We start from the raw sequence: 17,078 nt of genomic DNA, 5'->3' as shown, positions 1-17,078 counted from the left end.
TTTCAAATGGCCGGGGGAAACCCGTGTCCCACCTATCCCGATTTGGTGTGGGAGACAGGAACGCCCCCCCCCATGACGAGCAAGACCTAGACAGGGAAGGCACAACCTCTCGGCCAATCAGTTTCGTAAGGATATAACTATACACCAAGAATGAATGAAACACCAAGCTTGCATCCTCCGCGCCGGGTGCTTTCGTCTTAAAGCGGGGCCAGCGCGGTGGCAGAGGGAATCCGTTTTCAGAGACCCGGGGACTTGAACCGTAGACTCGGAATCACGGCCCCAAGAAAACAAAGCTACAACCTCTCTGAGGAGGAGCACTGTTTTATCGTGGGGCATCAAACTAGAACCCCTTCCACCGCTATGAAGAGGTAACAAAGGGGTTCTGGCTTGGAGCCGACCTTACGCAAGCTGCGCTTTTTCCCCCTCACAACTGACACACCTGAGGCTCGCGTTGCAAAACACCACCCGCCCAGAGAGACAGTCAGCTCTCACACAGCCGACTGCCTCTCGCGGCATAGTATCCAGCTGCATAGCCGGAGGGAGACTGCTCAGCGACGCGCTCCCCAATGCGAAGCGTCGGTGGCGGTCAGAATGATCATCTTCTAGACTCTACGGTGGTGATGACATTATCCTTTCTTTCTCCTGTTAAATTAGTGAGAGGGAGAAACAAGAAAATGCCAACACGGCTCCTATAACTAAACTAACTACTTTAACACCAAACTTAAGCAGTGCTATGACACGGTCTTCGGTGGTGAAAGTAGGGAAGGAGCTGTTGTATGGCCATGACCCCGCTTTATAGGAGCGGATGTGGGAGTGGTCAGGCAGGTGGTCGGGTACACGAGGTCAAAGCTTTCATTTTAGGTTATGATTAAAGGGACAGTTCCAATAGAGCAAAGCATAAGCTATAACGAAATATAACAGTTGAACACACAGTGATGGAAACTGGATGCCCGATATAAAGAAACGAATAACTAATAAATATGAAGTTATTTTTTAACCTCTGTTGTCAAGCCTTGCCAATATAACCCACCCCCCTTTCTCACGAATGGAACTGGTGTCGTGGAGTCCGCTTTGAGGGTGTCCAGGGTTAGCGGCTAACGCTAGTTATTGGATAACTTAGTTAGCAGCTAACATTAGCCCATTGCTCGCGTCAATTATATTGCATGTCATTGAAGGTCCGCGCTGGTCTGTCTAATGAAATTACAATTGCATGTCATTGAAGGTCCGCGCTAGTCTGTGTCTTTAATGAAATGAGAGGAAAGCTCTGTGCTAAAGCAAGTCTCATCTCAGCCGCGACGTGACAACATACTCAATGTTATATAAAAATTATCTTGCGGTCTACTTGAAAATCAGCCTGCAATCTACCGGTCGATCACGGCCGACTGGTTGGGCACCACTGCTCTATAGAAATAAATGCATTTGAACAAGAAACCAATGTATAGACATGGCAATGGCAAAGAAATTGCCAGGCCTAATGCGAGCCAGGGAAGTCTTGGGCTTGTAACGTGGCTTCATCTCAAAGTTTTCATCCACTGAGCCGTGAGGCTCAACATGCTTGTTTGGTTGAGGTCTGAACTCTCCAAATTGCCCATAAATATCGTTTTTGTGTGTATTGTCCAGTTGTATGTTTTTATCTGCCCAAAATTCAAGCAAGCATGAAAGCATTACAGTAAGCTTGCACACCACGCCCCGCTCCGTCGTCTGGGACGCCGGTTCGCATCCGAGACCACCTATTCCAGCGGTCCATGTTTGGAGCGAATCAGCGTCCCCGGTGATGGCGGATAGTGTTCTCATCACACCCTATTTTGGTGCGATCGCGCTCTGATTTGACCCCCGAATGGCTAGTGTGAACGCCCCCTGAGTGTGTAACTAACAGCCCCGCTCCTCGGGCAGAAGAGAGAGACCGAGGGAGGAGAGATATAGAAAACGGCCAGCAAGATTAGTTCGCAACGTTAAAATTCCTCTGAAAGAAAGGAGTGAAATGGAATTGAAAGGGTTGAAAACAGTACTCATGAGTGCCCCCAAATATTTTCCTCTACTCGCACAGGCTAAATTCTGGCGCAATATGCGATGCCCTCGTTGCACTGTACAGCCCTGAAATGAGAGTGAAACGCGCACTGTCGAGTCCTGGCTCTAGGCAGAATCCCCAATAGTGGTTTAAGAGAAGTTATTTATATTTTGAAAGTGATTCATTGGGCACTAGTTGGGTTACACATTGCAAATGTTATGACTTTGAACGTCTGCCATTTCCACCACAAAAGACATACAAGTAACAACAATACGATGCGTTGATCATGAATATGCAAATCGACAAAATTTCATGGCCGATTACTTAGACATGGTCGACGAATCGTGACAGCCCTACTAACTATACCAGCCCTACCTAATCAATCTAATTATACCAGCTCAAGAATAGGTTTGAGCCCTGCTGGTCTAATGTGTGTCTGTATGTACAGTGTGAGCTGAAGATCGCCATGCCCAAGGAGGTGTACCAGCAGCAGCAATATGGAGGAGGCCGGGGGGCATACGGAGGAGGTGGAGGAGGAGGAGGAGGCCGGGGAGGAGGAGGAGGAGGCCGGGGCCGTGGAGGTGAGGGTGAGGAGGTTGCACCAGACGCACACATTTTGTTCTAATCAAAATGTTTTCTAGTTTTACCTCAATGTAGTTTTCACCTCATTACAACTGCACTGATATACAACCCCTGTCTCTCTGTCTTTTTCTCCCTCTCTCTTTATCTGTCTGTCCGTCTGTCTGTTTCTCTCTCTTATCTGTTTGTTTATCGCTCTTTCTCCGTCTGTCTGTTTCTCCCTCTTATCGTTCTGTCGCTCTCTCTCCGTCTTGTCTGTTTCTCCCTCTCTTATCTGTCTTGTCTGTTATCTCTCTTTCTCCCTCTGTCTGTTTTTCTCCCTCTGTCTCTGTCTGTTTATCGATCTGTTTCTATCTCGTTCTGTTTATCTCTCTCTGTCTTTGTCTGTTTATCGATCTGTCTATCTATCTCGTTCTGTCTGTGTGTGTCTTTCTACGTGTCTTCTCAGGTCAGAATCAGGGGTGGAATCAGGGTTATGGTAACTACTGGAGCCAGGGCTACGGTACTCAAGGTTACGGCTACGGCAATTATGGCGGCTATGGCAACTATGACTACGCCTCTGGTTACTATGGATACGGAGGTGGCGCATATGACTACAGTGAGTAAACAGACCGTGCACCGTGGGCTCGGGCAATATGACGGTTATCGTGCACATACCCCATTTTCCCCAAGGGGATCAATAAATGTATGTATTATTGTATTGTGCATGTCACCACGATAATGGTTCTTGTGTCTTGGATAACGGGACGATATTCAATTGTGCGATTCCTGTTGTGAATCTAGTCTATAGTCTAGTGAGTGTATCGCTCCCTTTCCCTCTCACTTCACCACAAAAAAACATTATGCAACGTAATAAAACAGATTGATTTATGACGTGATGTCATTTGGACCGCAAATGACATCACGTCATAAATCAATTTGTCTAGACCAGGGGTTCCCAAACTTTTTCAGCTTGAGACCCAAAAGAGAAATTGGTGTTTTCCTGGGACCCACACTTACAAAAATACATCATGAATTGCCATAACATACATTTATAAACTACTGATAAAGAACACAACAAACCATGAATTTCAAATGTATATGAAATGTATTTATTTAATTAAAAAAGTACATCACAGCAATAATCAGAGTGTAATGTTAAGTTGCTCACCACCTCATAACATATGTACATACAATTTTGTAACACGTTTAAATGAACAAACATGTTCTACTCCTTTCTATTTCTCACCCCTTTTTCAACTCCATTTCTTACCCCCTCCCTCCGTCCCTCAACCTTAATGCACTGTGTCTGACTGTGAATAACACTATGCTAAAATTTACCAGACCTGAAAAATCTAAGCAAATGAATAAATGGAAGATGATTAAACACTGTAGATTCAGTACTGAATTCTGCCATCCGGACACATGCAATTTGAAATATGATTATAGAATATCAGGCCTAAAATGGTTATGCGATTAAAATGCGATTAATTAATTACAAATCCTATCGCCTGACGGCACTAATATATATATATATCGGCCCTATCTTGATATCGGACCGATACCGATGTGTAAAAAAAATCACCATTGGCCGATATTATATCGGCAGCCGATATATCCAGCATCACTAGTTGGGAGAATTGGTTGAAGGTAGGGGGCGCAGAGCGGAATAATAATTTGTGCGAGACTGATGGTGGATGCCTTTTGTCGGGCGGGATAGTGTCCAGAATGAGCAGATCGATGATGACTGAGGAGTTGAGTTGATGAGTGGTTGTCGAGGCGACCGATGCAAATATCTGGCGTGAAAAATGCCGGCATCTTTACAAGCAGTGTATGTTAGCTTGTCGAGGGTGCCAGTTAGGGCTGGGCAATTAATCGAAGAAAAATCGCGATCTCCATTCATAGACTTATGCAATCTCATTTCTAAGTTTCTAAGAATTTGCTAAATTTTTTATTTTTACTTTACTTTTTAAATGATTTTATTGAAAAAATAAGAATCGTGAGAGAATCGTGATCTCAATTCTTGGAGACATTTTTTAGCAAGAATCGCCCAGCCCTAGTGCCAGTGTTACAGGGTCTTAGGTTGTGAAGATGAGGTGAACTGTACCTTAACCCCCTGAGGTCTAGAGTTTCTAGCTCCACCTTCTCAGAATATTTTTTTTTTGTTACATAATGTAAAATTACAGATTCATACCTTCAAAATAAGCCATCAATTGTCAAATTTGAGACGATAGTTTTCAATCAATGTCCTATCAAACATTCTGGTACAGTCATTACCAATTTGCAACAGGAGCCTCTGAAGAGAATTCAGTGAATTCAGCTAATGATAAGGGAACTACACTCCTTCCCAGAATGCAATGTGATGTCAATGTCAATGACTAATTCACACCATGAAACAAAAGGCCCAGCAGGGAACAATTACGGCTGAATGGGGGTATAGTGACTGATCAATACAGGCAGGCCTACAGCAACACACTTTGATTTGATGCCATGCATACACACACTAGATACAGAGGTTTAGATATTTAGATAGATATATAATAGTAATATAATAGAAAGAGAGAGAGAAAGAAAGAAAGAAAGAAAGAAAGAAAGAAAGAAAGAAAGAAAGAAAGAAAGAAAGAAAGAAAGAAAGAAAGAGAAAGAAAGAAGAGATAGAGGGGGAGAGAGAGGGATATAGAGGAAGAGAAAGAAAGAGGGAGATACAGAGGAGAGATGGAGGGAGAGAGAGGGAGATATAGATAGACATGAAACCTAGGTATGTAATTTCATCTTTCCTTGTGACAATATTGTCACCCACTGTACAAGAAATTCCTTCTGTAATGTACTGATTTCTTTTGATTTCTCTGAGAGAGAGAGAGTGTGTGTGTGTGTGCAGGGGAGTAGCTGGGGGGGGGTGGGGGGTTAGGATGATTCCAAGGGCCCAGCAAATGCCCCAATTTTTTTTATAGATTGGGGGCCCCACATTTTTTAATAGATTGGGGGCCCACAAATTGATTCTTTCATGGAGCCCAGAATCTCCAGCTACGCCCCTGTGAGCGCACCTTTCTACTCTAGAGAGCTGTCATCACCGTGGTGCGCGCTTGAATGAACTGCGAGATAACTCATAACTCGTACACACACGCACTCTGTCTCTGCCATACAGTAGTTATGTTGTTTTAGCACGACGTGGGTATATACACGGGCGAGCATGTTAGACTACTTTTAATACATAAATTAACGTTCCATCGGGTCCCGTTTATTCTCGAGCATGATAATAATAATAATGCAGGACCTCTTCAGATTATATTATCAACGACAGACAGTGAGAAACACAACCCCCCCCCCCCTCTCGCGCTGAAGAATATGCATATTAGATCACTCAGTGATTAACACCTATGCGCTGTTTGTGTGTGCGCGCGTCCATGTATGTGCGTTTCGTGACGCGATGTAGTTCTTATCGCAAATGGAGATTATTACAATCATACCATCTAGCAAGAATTAAATGTATATACAAGTCGTATTAGGTTTAGCAAGTTGGGGACGTATACCTTACATGTCAAAGCACTAGAAATGGCCATTTTTCTATTTTTATCGATTTCTGAAAAGATGTCCTTTTTGAGCATTTAAGAGGGATTCTAATTATTTTGTTGTCCGCCGACGGGTTCAAAGCTCCAGTGTGACCCCTAAGGGTTAATTCCATTGTCAGCAGCCGGGTGATGAATGACCATTGCAAGAAGTGACCAAATCCAGCGCATAATTTGTCCGTTTTGAAACCAGTTGTAGATCCAGTGTATGATAGTTTCATCCAGGCGGCGACGGTGTTTGTATAGGGAAACCCAGTCGTATAGAATGTGAAAATCCAGTCATAAATCCAGCATGCAAAGTTTCATTCAGACAGACTGTGTTGGTATGAGAAAATCCATTTGTGAGAGATCTCCGGGATAACGTTTAGACACACAAACAAACCAACTCTATTCTATGGTTTATAGAGCATAATGATGACTTTGTATATATTAAATTTGTTTTATGGGTATTCTATCATCACTTCTTCCCCCTAACAGACCGCCCCCTCTTCTTGTTACTATGTGATGCGCTGCCATGGCAAGTGATCTTCACCTTTAGCATGGTTCTATCGATGTCAAACTCTCCATAGTTCTCTCTGACCAATCCTGCCTGCTCTGTCCTTATCAGTGTTTATGTTAACAAGCTGCCGAACGACCTCGGAGCCACACACCCTGCTTGCTACTGTGGAGACGCAGAACTGGCTGCCGGCTACTTTTGAGATCTATAGATCCGTTTGAGTAAATGCTGTCACCCACCGATATATATACATTATATACACATTGAAAAACAAAAGGCAGGTGGGGTAAATACACAAGCCGATGCTGAAACACGGTATAAAATTACCCTTTTCTCTCCGAAGTCTCATTTCAAGCTGTTCGTTTCTGCTAATGGTGCCTTCTGTGGTTTCCTGGGAAAGTCATTAAGGCGTCATTACCGTAAATGAACATCTCTGCTGGAGGATTTGAAAGGAGACTTTGGTTGGGTGCTACACAGTGGTGGTGCTTTTGAGTGTTTAGAAAGTGATGTATATAAATGCAATGATTATTCATTCATAAATGTTGTATTTGGAGCCTTATCTTAACGTTCAGCACTAACTTGTCATGAAAGTGACGCTTGTGATGGAACCCTACTCCTGTTTCCCCTTCCTCAGCACAATCCATGCTTTTCCTCATACCAGCTCTGGATAGTTAGCCACAAAACAATAGTCAATGGGGTCACAATCCTATCTGTACAAGTTGACTGAGGCTCACATGGATTTACTCCACAGTGCACACAAAGTACACTTCAGCTTGTAAAGACTGGAGCGTGACCCCATTGACTCTCTATTGGTATGTGGCCCACTATCCAGAACGGGTTTGAGGAACAGCATGGATTGTGCTGCTGGGAAAAGACTACTGATCAAAAATATTATTGGTGAGTAAGAAATGGGACTAGGGTTCCTAGAATCTGAATATCCCTTTTTAATGTAGCAAAAATCTTATTATGACTAGCTAGTAGGGGTGTAAATATTTGACCCCACTTTGATTTGATTACGATTCTTCAGGCAACGATTCAATGCATCATGAAATTTCTTCATCTGACCACGATGCGATTAGATAAATGTTCTCAGTTAATTCCCCCCAAAATTGTATACACAAATGTGGCTGGGGGGACTGATTCACTCAGCATGAATGGACTATAGGTAAATAATAGGGGTGTAAATATTTGACCCCACTTCGATTCGATTACGATTCAATGCATCATGAAATCTCTTCATTTGACCTCGGTGCGATTCGACCTTAGGATCGATGCATTGTTGCATCCCTACTAGCTAGACATGTGGTAGTGAAATCAGGCTGTTGGAGACTTGTTCTTACATCAAACGCCACTCTTTCTGTCCCCACAGACCAGGGAAATGCAGTAACCTATGGGAAATCTCCGAGACGAGGAGGCCACCAGCCCGGCTACAAGCCATACTGATCCCACTGTAGTGCAAGGTATGTCATCCTACTGATCCCACTGTAGTGCATGTAGGGCCCTATGAAATCCGTTTGATCTTTTCCTGTTTTCGGATATGATTTGTCCTGTTTAGTAAAATGCAGTACTTTCAAAGTACATTCCAGAACAGTTGACCATTGGGGAAAAACGTCTTGATTGATCTTCAATAAATTTTTTCAATATTCTGTATGAACAAACCAGACTTAAGAAATGGTTGGCTCTGCTCTAGAGGACCAGAGCACTGTTAGCCCCCTCTTCATCTTCTGAAGCAAACAGCAGGAGGCTTTTCTTCTTTGCTGGCTCCTCTGTGGATTCTGGAGTGACCCTGTTGGGTTCTTCTCACAACAGTGCCTCATATTATCTGCAGTAGATAGTTTAGGAAAGTGATAAATTATTGTACCAATTAACAGTATTAAAAAATTGCTAATAAAACTGCAACGTTTTACTTTCGTGATCAATATTCAGTACATTTCATTTTGGAAAAGCAATTTAATTTATATTTTACTAATTCACTGTCAATTCACAAAGCTTTAATGGACAGTGACTTGTAATAAATCGTTTTCTTTGTCATCCTACTGATCCCACTGTGTAGGGCATGTAGGGCCCTATAAAATCCGTTTGATCTTTTCCTGTTTTCGGATATGAATTTTCCTGTTTTAGGATATCTCTGTTGTTTCCTTTTGGATTTAACAAAAAAATAACTATACAAAATTATGTTTTTAACTAACTTGAATAATGGTACATCTGCAAACAGTGCCAGTGCAGTTCAATGTTCAGAGCCAGTTGTAGTTATGAGTTTATTTTATTGAAAAAAAAAAAGTCAGTTCAATGTAGTTCAACTGCCAGTGCAGTGCAATAACTAAATAATAATTAAATATTACAAATAATAATTAGTTTAACCTCTAAAACCTGCACCGGGATGTATACGTCCCGGCGTGCATGGAACGCACAAAGTCACGGCACTTTGCGAGCGCCTAGCGCCTCGGGCTGCATTTTTCACAGAACATATAAATTACCGTTCAAATGCCACCTCCTTGACCAAACCAAGTAAACTTTCGCCTACTTTCTGTATTTGCACCCCCCACGTGGGGTATTGTTGGGAACCTACACTTGTTGTCTACAACGCTGACCAATCATTTTCGCCATCAGCGGATGATTGTCAGTTCTGAAGCGTCTGGAGTCCGGGGTGGTCATCTGACGCGCAGTGCGTAAAAAGACGCTCGCCTGACATATCGTCATGTAACTTGAGAACCAAGGCATGGATTTGGTCGAGTGAGGTGGCATTCGAACGGCACAAATGGATCTTTCGAACCGCATATTATATTTTCTGCGAAAAATGTGCTGTGACTTGTGTGCATGGGCATGGATGCCAGATTTCAGGCCGGTGCAAGTTAAGAGGTAACTTATGCAATTATTCTACACAACCTCTTCAAACCTGAAAGATTTTCAGAATTGTCAATGTTCACTAAAACCTTTATATCTCAGCCTCTGGAGCAGCTAGACACATGAAATGAAAAATATTTGGTAGATTATAACTTCGGCATCATTAATTTGCCCTAATGTGCATTGACATTGTAATGGGAAATATTAAAGAGACAAACGATGAGCCGTTTACATTAATGATTCTGAGTCATTATTAATAGTAAATAAGAGTTTATTTCATCCGTGGCCACAAATGAAAGATCAGTCTACAATCAGAGACAAACATGTTAATACTAGGGGTGCACCGATGTATCGGTCGGGTATCGGTATCGGCCGATAAGTGTCTTGTTGACTGCAATCGGCCTATCGGCTGATAAGCTCGAATGTGCCGATGGCAGTAGCCGATAAATATCCATCAATTTGTGTCTCGTCAAAAGGCAAAAAAAAAATCAGTCGCATCGCGACCTGCACAACGCTGCCCCCGGCCCACACACACACACAAGCTACTGCATCAAAGTTACTACTTATGATTAACAAATGCATTCGTTTTGTGGCATTAACGTTATATAGTTAGTGTTACAAGTTCAATAACATCAGCATATTATTTACTCGAACGTAGCAAGCATTACTCGTTCATACTAGCTCAGTTCCTTCCGTTGCTCATAGAGCCCTGAGTTTTACCCATTCTGCAATCTGTTAATAAAGTTTTCAATCAGACACATGTATAGAAAGGCTTTGTTTTATTATAACATTCGTTGCAGTAAAATCATTATGCCTCGTTTAGTCATCCTGCGGAGCTAAAAGCTAAACGTCGGCTGCGCCGCCGCGGGGATCTAACGTTGTTGTTGGTGTAGAGCTCAGCTCTCGTCAAAATCAATGGTGGACAAAAGCGGAAGTAAAAAATGTGTACGCGCTTGCCGATTGGTGGTAACAGCAGAGGCGGGTGCAAGCGGTGTGTGACGTAATTGGCAGAATCGACTGTCAATCAAAATGTCATTGGTTGAGAGCTCTGGTTGAGACAATAGTATCCAGCTGCAGCCCGGTAGACCATACTGGGAGAGAGATAGTGCTATTTCTTGATGTTTCCTTTTTTTAAGTAAGTAAAGAGGCCTATGTTCATATCGGTGAGAACAATTTGGAACACAAATATACAGTAGTTTCATAAAAAAAAAAAACTACAAAAAGAAATTGCCACAAGTATCGGTATTGGCCGATTGTGTTAGTTGAACAATCGGTATCGGTGGCAAATTTTCATATCGGTGCATCCCTAGTTAATACAATAGTGTCTGACCATAGAATGATCAAGAGCTCTGGTCAGACATACAGAGACATTAATAATACGACTGTATTATGGCTATGATCTGAAAGCAAAACAGCTTCGTCTAGCTCAGGGGTGGCCAACCAGTCAGAGATAGTTGATGTCAAATGGACCATAGTATTGTATCCATAGCTATAATATAGAATATAAATATAGCCCTGCAAACACCGCCATGCAGCCCTATCTCTTAGTGTGGTGGCGCAGTAGGAACTAGGTGGGCTAAGCCTCTGGCGCTGAAAGAGTTAATAATATAGCGAATATCCGCCATTTTGAATTAGCGAAATTCCGCCAGTTATAGTGATGAGTAGTGGGCATCCAGAGCTAGCAATGAGCGTTAAAAAAAATAACTGCATTTCCTAGCGATTTCCAGCTTCCTGCAAGCAAATGACTTCCTGATTATTCTTTTTTATTTCTTTGGATTATATACCACAAAACTGAACGTTATTGGCATAGATTGGCAGACCTGTGGCAAAAATAAAAAGCTGACTGTATTTACAGTAGATTTCATTCTCTGTTCCTCCTGCACGCCTGGTGATACTAAATCCAAATTGAACTCTGTCATTGGAACAAGTAGATTTGGCCTGATCCATAGATGTGCAACATGGCTATGATAAGGTCATTTATAGGCCTGCTATTCTATATTCTATAATAATATTTTAGATTGCATGTGTCCGGATGGCAGAATTCAGTACTCTATCTACAAAAACTTCTGTTTAATAATCTTCCCTTTATTCATTGCCGTAATCTTTTGTGCATGTGATCTCAAGAAGGTACTGAACAAGCTCAGTTCAAGGCAGTTTTTCATGTCTGGTCATTTTTAGCATGGTGGTGTTCACTGTCAAAGATGCAAAGAAAAACCATAATTTATATTCTCCTTTTTGTTTCATCACAATTTACTCAAGCCTAGTAACTAGGGATGGGCGTGATTAATCGATTACTCGTAGCTATGAGAAAAATCAAAGAGAAAAAAATCGAAATTATTAATAATTTGTATGAAAAAAATAATATATATATATATATATAATTTTTTTTTACTTATTTGTTTCACATGTATGTAAGATTATAACTGTTTGTTGGTTTCCTTAAACATATATACGTGAATGAACAAAAATAAGTAAACAGTTATTTTTTTTCTTTTCGAGTAATACACGGTATAGCATGCGATCAATCGATCTGGATTTTTCTTTAAAATGCCCATCCCTATAACAGACACAATATTCCTGACACTGGGAATTCGAAGCTTCGGGGCCGATATTCGATTTTAATTCGAAGCTTCGAAATAAAAAAATATTTAAAATAAATCGAATTTTATTTTCATATTCGAATCCCATGCCCATCGAACGAAGCTTCCAAGTATTTAAGACAGCCCTAGTCCCTAAATACCAAGAACTTGCAAATGGACCTTGTAGAAGTGGAGAAATATTCCATTTACTTAGGTATGTATTTTTAGGTGGATTTTCAGAAAATAGGGCTAGGGCTTAACAGGTTAAGTATAGGCTACCCCCATTTTGCTGAAAACAAAAGTGATTTCTATACCTTTTTTTGCAAAGCTTAGCTTTATACTAAGTCTGGTCTCTTTTCAAAGGTAACTAGTGATGCACGATATATCGGCCGCCGATATGGCAGTTTTTTTACACATCGGTATCGGTCCGATATCAAGATAGGGCTGATATGGGCAGATATTAAAAAATATATATTATTATTATAAATTTTTTACATGTTTTGGCCTTAGATAGTTTCAAAATATGTGTCATTTCTGAAAATAAGTTACAAAAGTAAAAAAATAAAAATAAAAAAAAATAAAGCGTTTTGGAAAATAGCTCTTTATTTGATTATCATAAAGTGTTTTCTATACAGAGATATCGACATCGGTAAATATCTCTGTATTGGCCAGAACAGCAATATTAATATCGGTTATCGGTATCGGCCACAATTTTCACATCGGTGCATCACTAAAGGTAACATTCTGAAGTTATGTCAATAAAGAAAAATCACTGAGTGCTAATGTATTGGAGAAACGGGTTTGAACACTGAAATAAAATATTTTAGTATCTGGAAAACACTGCAGTTTCATAGCCTGAAGTCTTATGTAGTAAAAAATCCATAATAAAAAAAACTGCATGATTATCCAAGATGTTCGTCCACTTCAATTCAAACGGACTTCTTCATCAACTTTCACCACCTTCCCTCACCTGCTCGGCTGCAGTCTTTCGGAGGTGACGCTCGTTTGCTACAATGGTGATCAATCATTTTCACCATCAGCAGTGATTGGTCAGTTCTAGACCATTCAGAACCGGACATGGTCATTTGATGGAGCGTCTTGTAGTGTTGTCACGATACTGGAATTTCGACTTCGATACGATACCTTGAAAAGTATCGATACTTCGATACCATTTCGATATTATTTTTTTTTTTTTTTTTTAACAAATTTAGCTTTTGTTGCTGGTTGATTCTCCTCAGCTTCTCTCTGGTACTATAAGAGAAGATAAATATAACACTTTTAAAACCCTTTGTTTATCTTTAGATCACACAATTAAAAATAACTGTTCATCTCACTTCAATCATTTTTATTGCAAATGCAGAACATGGTATTTTCTCAAGCAGACAGATGTAAACACTGTAATCTGTGTTGCATGTACCTGACAAACTGAACTGTTTGTATTACAGTTAGTAACAGTTTCGATTTTTATTTAAAGATAACGAGAGCGCGCGAGAGAGAGAGAGGTAGAGAGAGAGAGAGGGAGAGGGAGGTAGCGGTAGATAGAGAGACAGAGAGAGAGAGGTAGCGGTAGATGGAGAGAGAGAGAGAGGTAGCGGTAGGTAGAGAGAGAGAGAGAGAGAGGTAGCGGTAGAGAGAGACAGGGAGAGGGAGAGAGAGAGAGAGGTAGCGGTAGATAGAGAGAGAGAGGCTATGCTCGGAGCATTTTAGTAACGTTACATTTTCAACAAGATTGCTGCTATTTAAAGGCCAACCTTCACGTTGTATTTTTGTTCAATAAACAATGTGGACTAGGCCAACGGTGAGTTTCATGAAGAAGGGAAAAAAAGTATTGAAATTGACCCAGTTTTAGCGTTTTTATCAAACATTTTGTCTGCCCAACACAATCACCATTCACCACACACATGGATATTTTAATCAATGGTTCATAACGTGCGTGTGTAATCGAAATTATCGTCACAACAGGTTCAGGGCACCAGGGGGCTCACCAGGGGGCGCTGAGAGTCACACACAGCTAGTGGCAGGCACTGCAGGCAGAGAGCCTTGCTACCATAGATATATGCTTGCTGCTACTACTAGCCGAATGAAAATGTATCTGTTTCACCTAACACTATTGCTCCGTGATTATAGCCACCCATCTCTAAAGCCACAACCACGTTACCATATTTGTAATAATGTAAATCATTGTGTCGTTGTACACATATTGTGTTTATAACGTTAGTAGCTTTAAATCCAAAATATTGATAAATCCTCTGCCGTTGTTTTGTAACATGTCATCTCTTTAGAGTCTTCTTTCTCTGCTTCACGTGAAGTTAAATCTACTCTAGAAGTGAAACTGAAACTTAAAAGCAGATATACCGGTGGGGGCGGTAGGCAATTTATTAACTGATGCCTGAACACAGAATGACACCGGTATCACTGACTACCGCGGAAAGCCTATGTGGAACTAAGTATAACGTAATAAAAGATAATCATATTTAATTAACCAAACCGTGACCCCAAAACCAAGGTAGGTCTAGAAGTCAACAAATGGCAACAAAAGTAGTAAATTCAATGGGACTTGCCACGTGATGAGTTGTTACCACGTGTTGGGGTGTTGACATGGTGATGGGGTGTTACCATGGTGATGTGTTGCTACCACGTGGTGTTGCCACTTGCCATGCTGATGTGTTGTTAACACGTGTTGTGGTGTTGCCATGGTGATGTGTTGTTTAGGGATGCCCCGATCACGTTTTTTGATACCGATCACCGATTGTCGTGAGCCATATTGGCCGATACCGATCCGATACCGAACATTTTTTATTAAAAAAAAATTAACAATAATTTTAATTTCTTTTATAAAATATATATATTATATAATTAGACTTGTACTTGTATTATCTGCTAGACATCGCCACCACTTAACAAGTCAAAATGCTCGCTATCTGCAAACAGCTCCACTGTCTGTGTACTAGTAGCCTCCAGCTACGGCCAGGATTCTCCGGCGCTGCAGCTGGACCCTAGTATTGGTATAACGTTAAATCACATTCAGCAAGCCCTCAGCTCGAATACGCATCGAGTCAATGTTATAAGACATTGATATCAGGAGTTATCTGTAGCTACTGCTAGCCGGATATATAACGTTAAGACGACGCCTCTGAACTATTTAGTTGAATGGGACATTTCGTTTTGAACAGTGAACTAACATCAGCTAACGGGAGCTAACGGAGGTATCAACATGCACTACAAGACTTGCTGGAGCATTTGTTGATATCAGGAGCTATCAGTAGCTAGCCGGCTAAATACCGTTAGACAATGCCTACTAAAAGTGAATAGTTGACTGGGTAATTTTGTTTAAACAGTAACGATAGCTAGGTAGCTAACGTTAGCTCAGGTCGAATGCACTATAGACTGAGCAGAGGAGCCTCCTCCTCTGTGTTTACAAACTGTACACGGGTGCGGGCGGGGCTAGGCAGGAGGAGCAGCGGCAGTTTGCAGGTCCTGTGTGTCTGAGACAGACAGCGAGTGAGATCTCCGCTTGATCGGTTTCCGCGATCAGCGAATATGACTAATTATCGGAATTCACCGATCGCATATTTATACTGATTATCGGCCGATAACGATCGGTGGCCGATCGATCGGGGCATCCCTAGTGTTGTTGCCACATCTAAACTTAATAATCGATATGATTTCGGCGTTTATTGCGCCATACAAACCGGAAATGGATCTAGGAGATCGGCATCAAATAATTGGGATATTTTTCCTCCAGTCTCATCGGCGAATGGTAAGAGGACAGTAACGTTATTTTCAGCCCGATTGTTTATTCATTTCACTGCAAACCATCTGATCAATATATCAACCCATACTAAATAAAGCCGTTACTGACGATCAAGGAATTATAAACGACCCCCCCCCCCCTTTCCTTCACGCATGATGAAGCATAATGTATACCGATCATATACATTTGAATTTTTTAATATAGCGTGTATAGGAAAGAACCGCCAAGCGTCAGGGCCTATAACTCTTGTTTTTGGAATTACAGCAGAAAACCTTAAAAACATACTTATATTCTAGACGGTATTAACACAACAATGTATGAATGAAAAAATATAACGTTCCCACATCCTGAACGATGGATAATCGATGTTGAATGGGCCATAGTAATGTCAATATAGCAATACAATTTAAAAAGTTATAGCCCTGCAAAGAAGGTAAACATCTCCATAGGCTTTCAACAGTGGCTGACTGGGTACAATGATGGGCACAACCCCCGGCGCCCAATGTGATAATGGAATTTCTCTCTCTCCCTCTCTCTCTCCATTTCTCTCTCCTTGTCTCCGTCTCTCTCTCTCTCTCTCTCTCACAGGGCTACAGTCTGGGTGACAGACTGATGGAGGGATGTTGGCAGAGACTTAACTCAACTTCACCTTTTTATGACTGCAGACCATTTGTACAGAACAGCTAATTATGATGTAACTTTTCCACCTTTTTAGTTTTCTAGATGTAGAGGGGAGAGGCAGGGACTCACCTGTCCACTCGCAGGGACACACCTGTCCACTCGCAGATTCCCATCCAAACTCTATATTTTTAGATTGTTAGTTAACTAAATCTAAACATTTTTGTTGTTGATGGTAGTTGTTGGTTTTTCCATATTTGTTCTTCCTGCTCTCCAGACTGTATGATATGAAGAGTTAATAGTGTAGCAATGCTAGCGGTCCCTATAGACAAGAGACTGATGGCAGCGCTAGGTGATGCTAACGGTCCCTATAGACAGAGACTGATAGCAGCGCTAGACGATGCTAGTCGTCCCTATAGACAGACTGACAGCAGTGCTAGCCGGTAGCTGCCCTGGATGGCCCATGTCCTTTTTTTTTTCTTTTTTCTTTTTCTCTTTGTCCACATTTCCAGCTGGAAGTGTTATTTTTACTGTACTTTTTGGTACCTTTTTTGAATCTAATGTATTGTAAGGGTTGCGTTTTACATGTCTACTGGATTTACATGAGAAATCTGAAGCTGTAATGTTTTTTTTTTAATAAAAATAATTTTGGCAA

General features: G+C 41.3%; 1 protein-coding gene across 2 annotated transcripts in view; it reads left to right on the top strand.

The window, feature by feature from the left end:
• LOC311233234 (heterogeneous nuclear ribonucleoprotein A/B-like) overlaps window positions 1–17,078 on the top strand; it is a 41,911-nt gene extending 24,833 nt beyond the window's left edge. Inside the window, exons 6-9 of one of the 2 annotated variants that reach the window (XM_084320168.1) lie at window positions 2,457–2,589; window positions 3,036–3,185; window positions 7,998–8,088; window positions 16,394–17,078. In XM_084320168.1, coding sequence (XP_084176294.1) covers window positions 2,457–2,589; window positions 3,036–3,185; window positions 7,998–8,071 — 357 coding nt within the window. In that variant the 3' untranslated portion in view covers window positions 8,072–8,088; window positions 16,394–17,078. Of the gene's footprint in view, window positions 1–2,456; window positions 2,596–3,035; window positions 3,186–7,997; window positions 8,089–16,393 lie in introns of both variants that reach the window. The other variant, XM_084320167.1, reaches the window with a different exon arrangement.

Source organism: Notolepis coatsorum (genome assembly GCF_963971535.1).
Source record: "Notolepis coatsorum genome assembly, chromosome: 8".
NCBI lineage: Eukaryota > Metazoa > Chordata > Actinopteri > Aulopiformes > Paralepididae > Notolepis > Notolepis coatsorum.
Note: the sequence above shows the minus strand (reverse complement) of the source record. Positions and strands in the feature narration are given on the sequence as shown.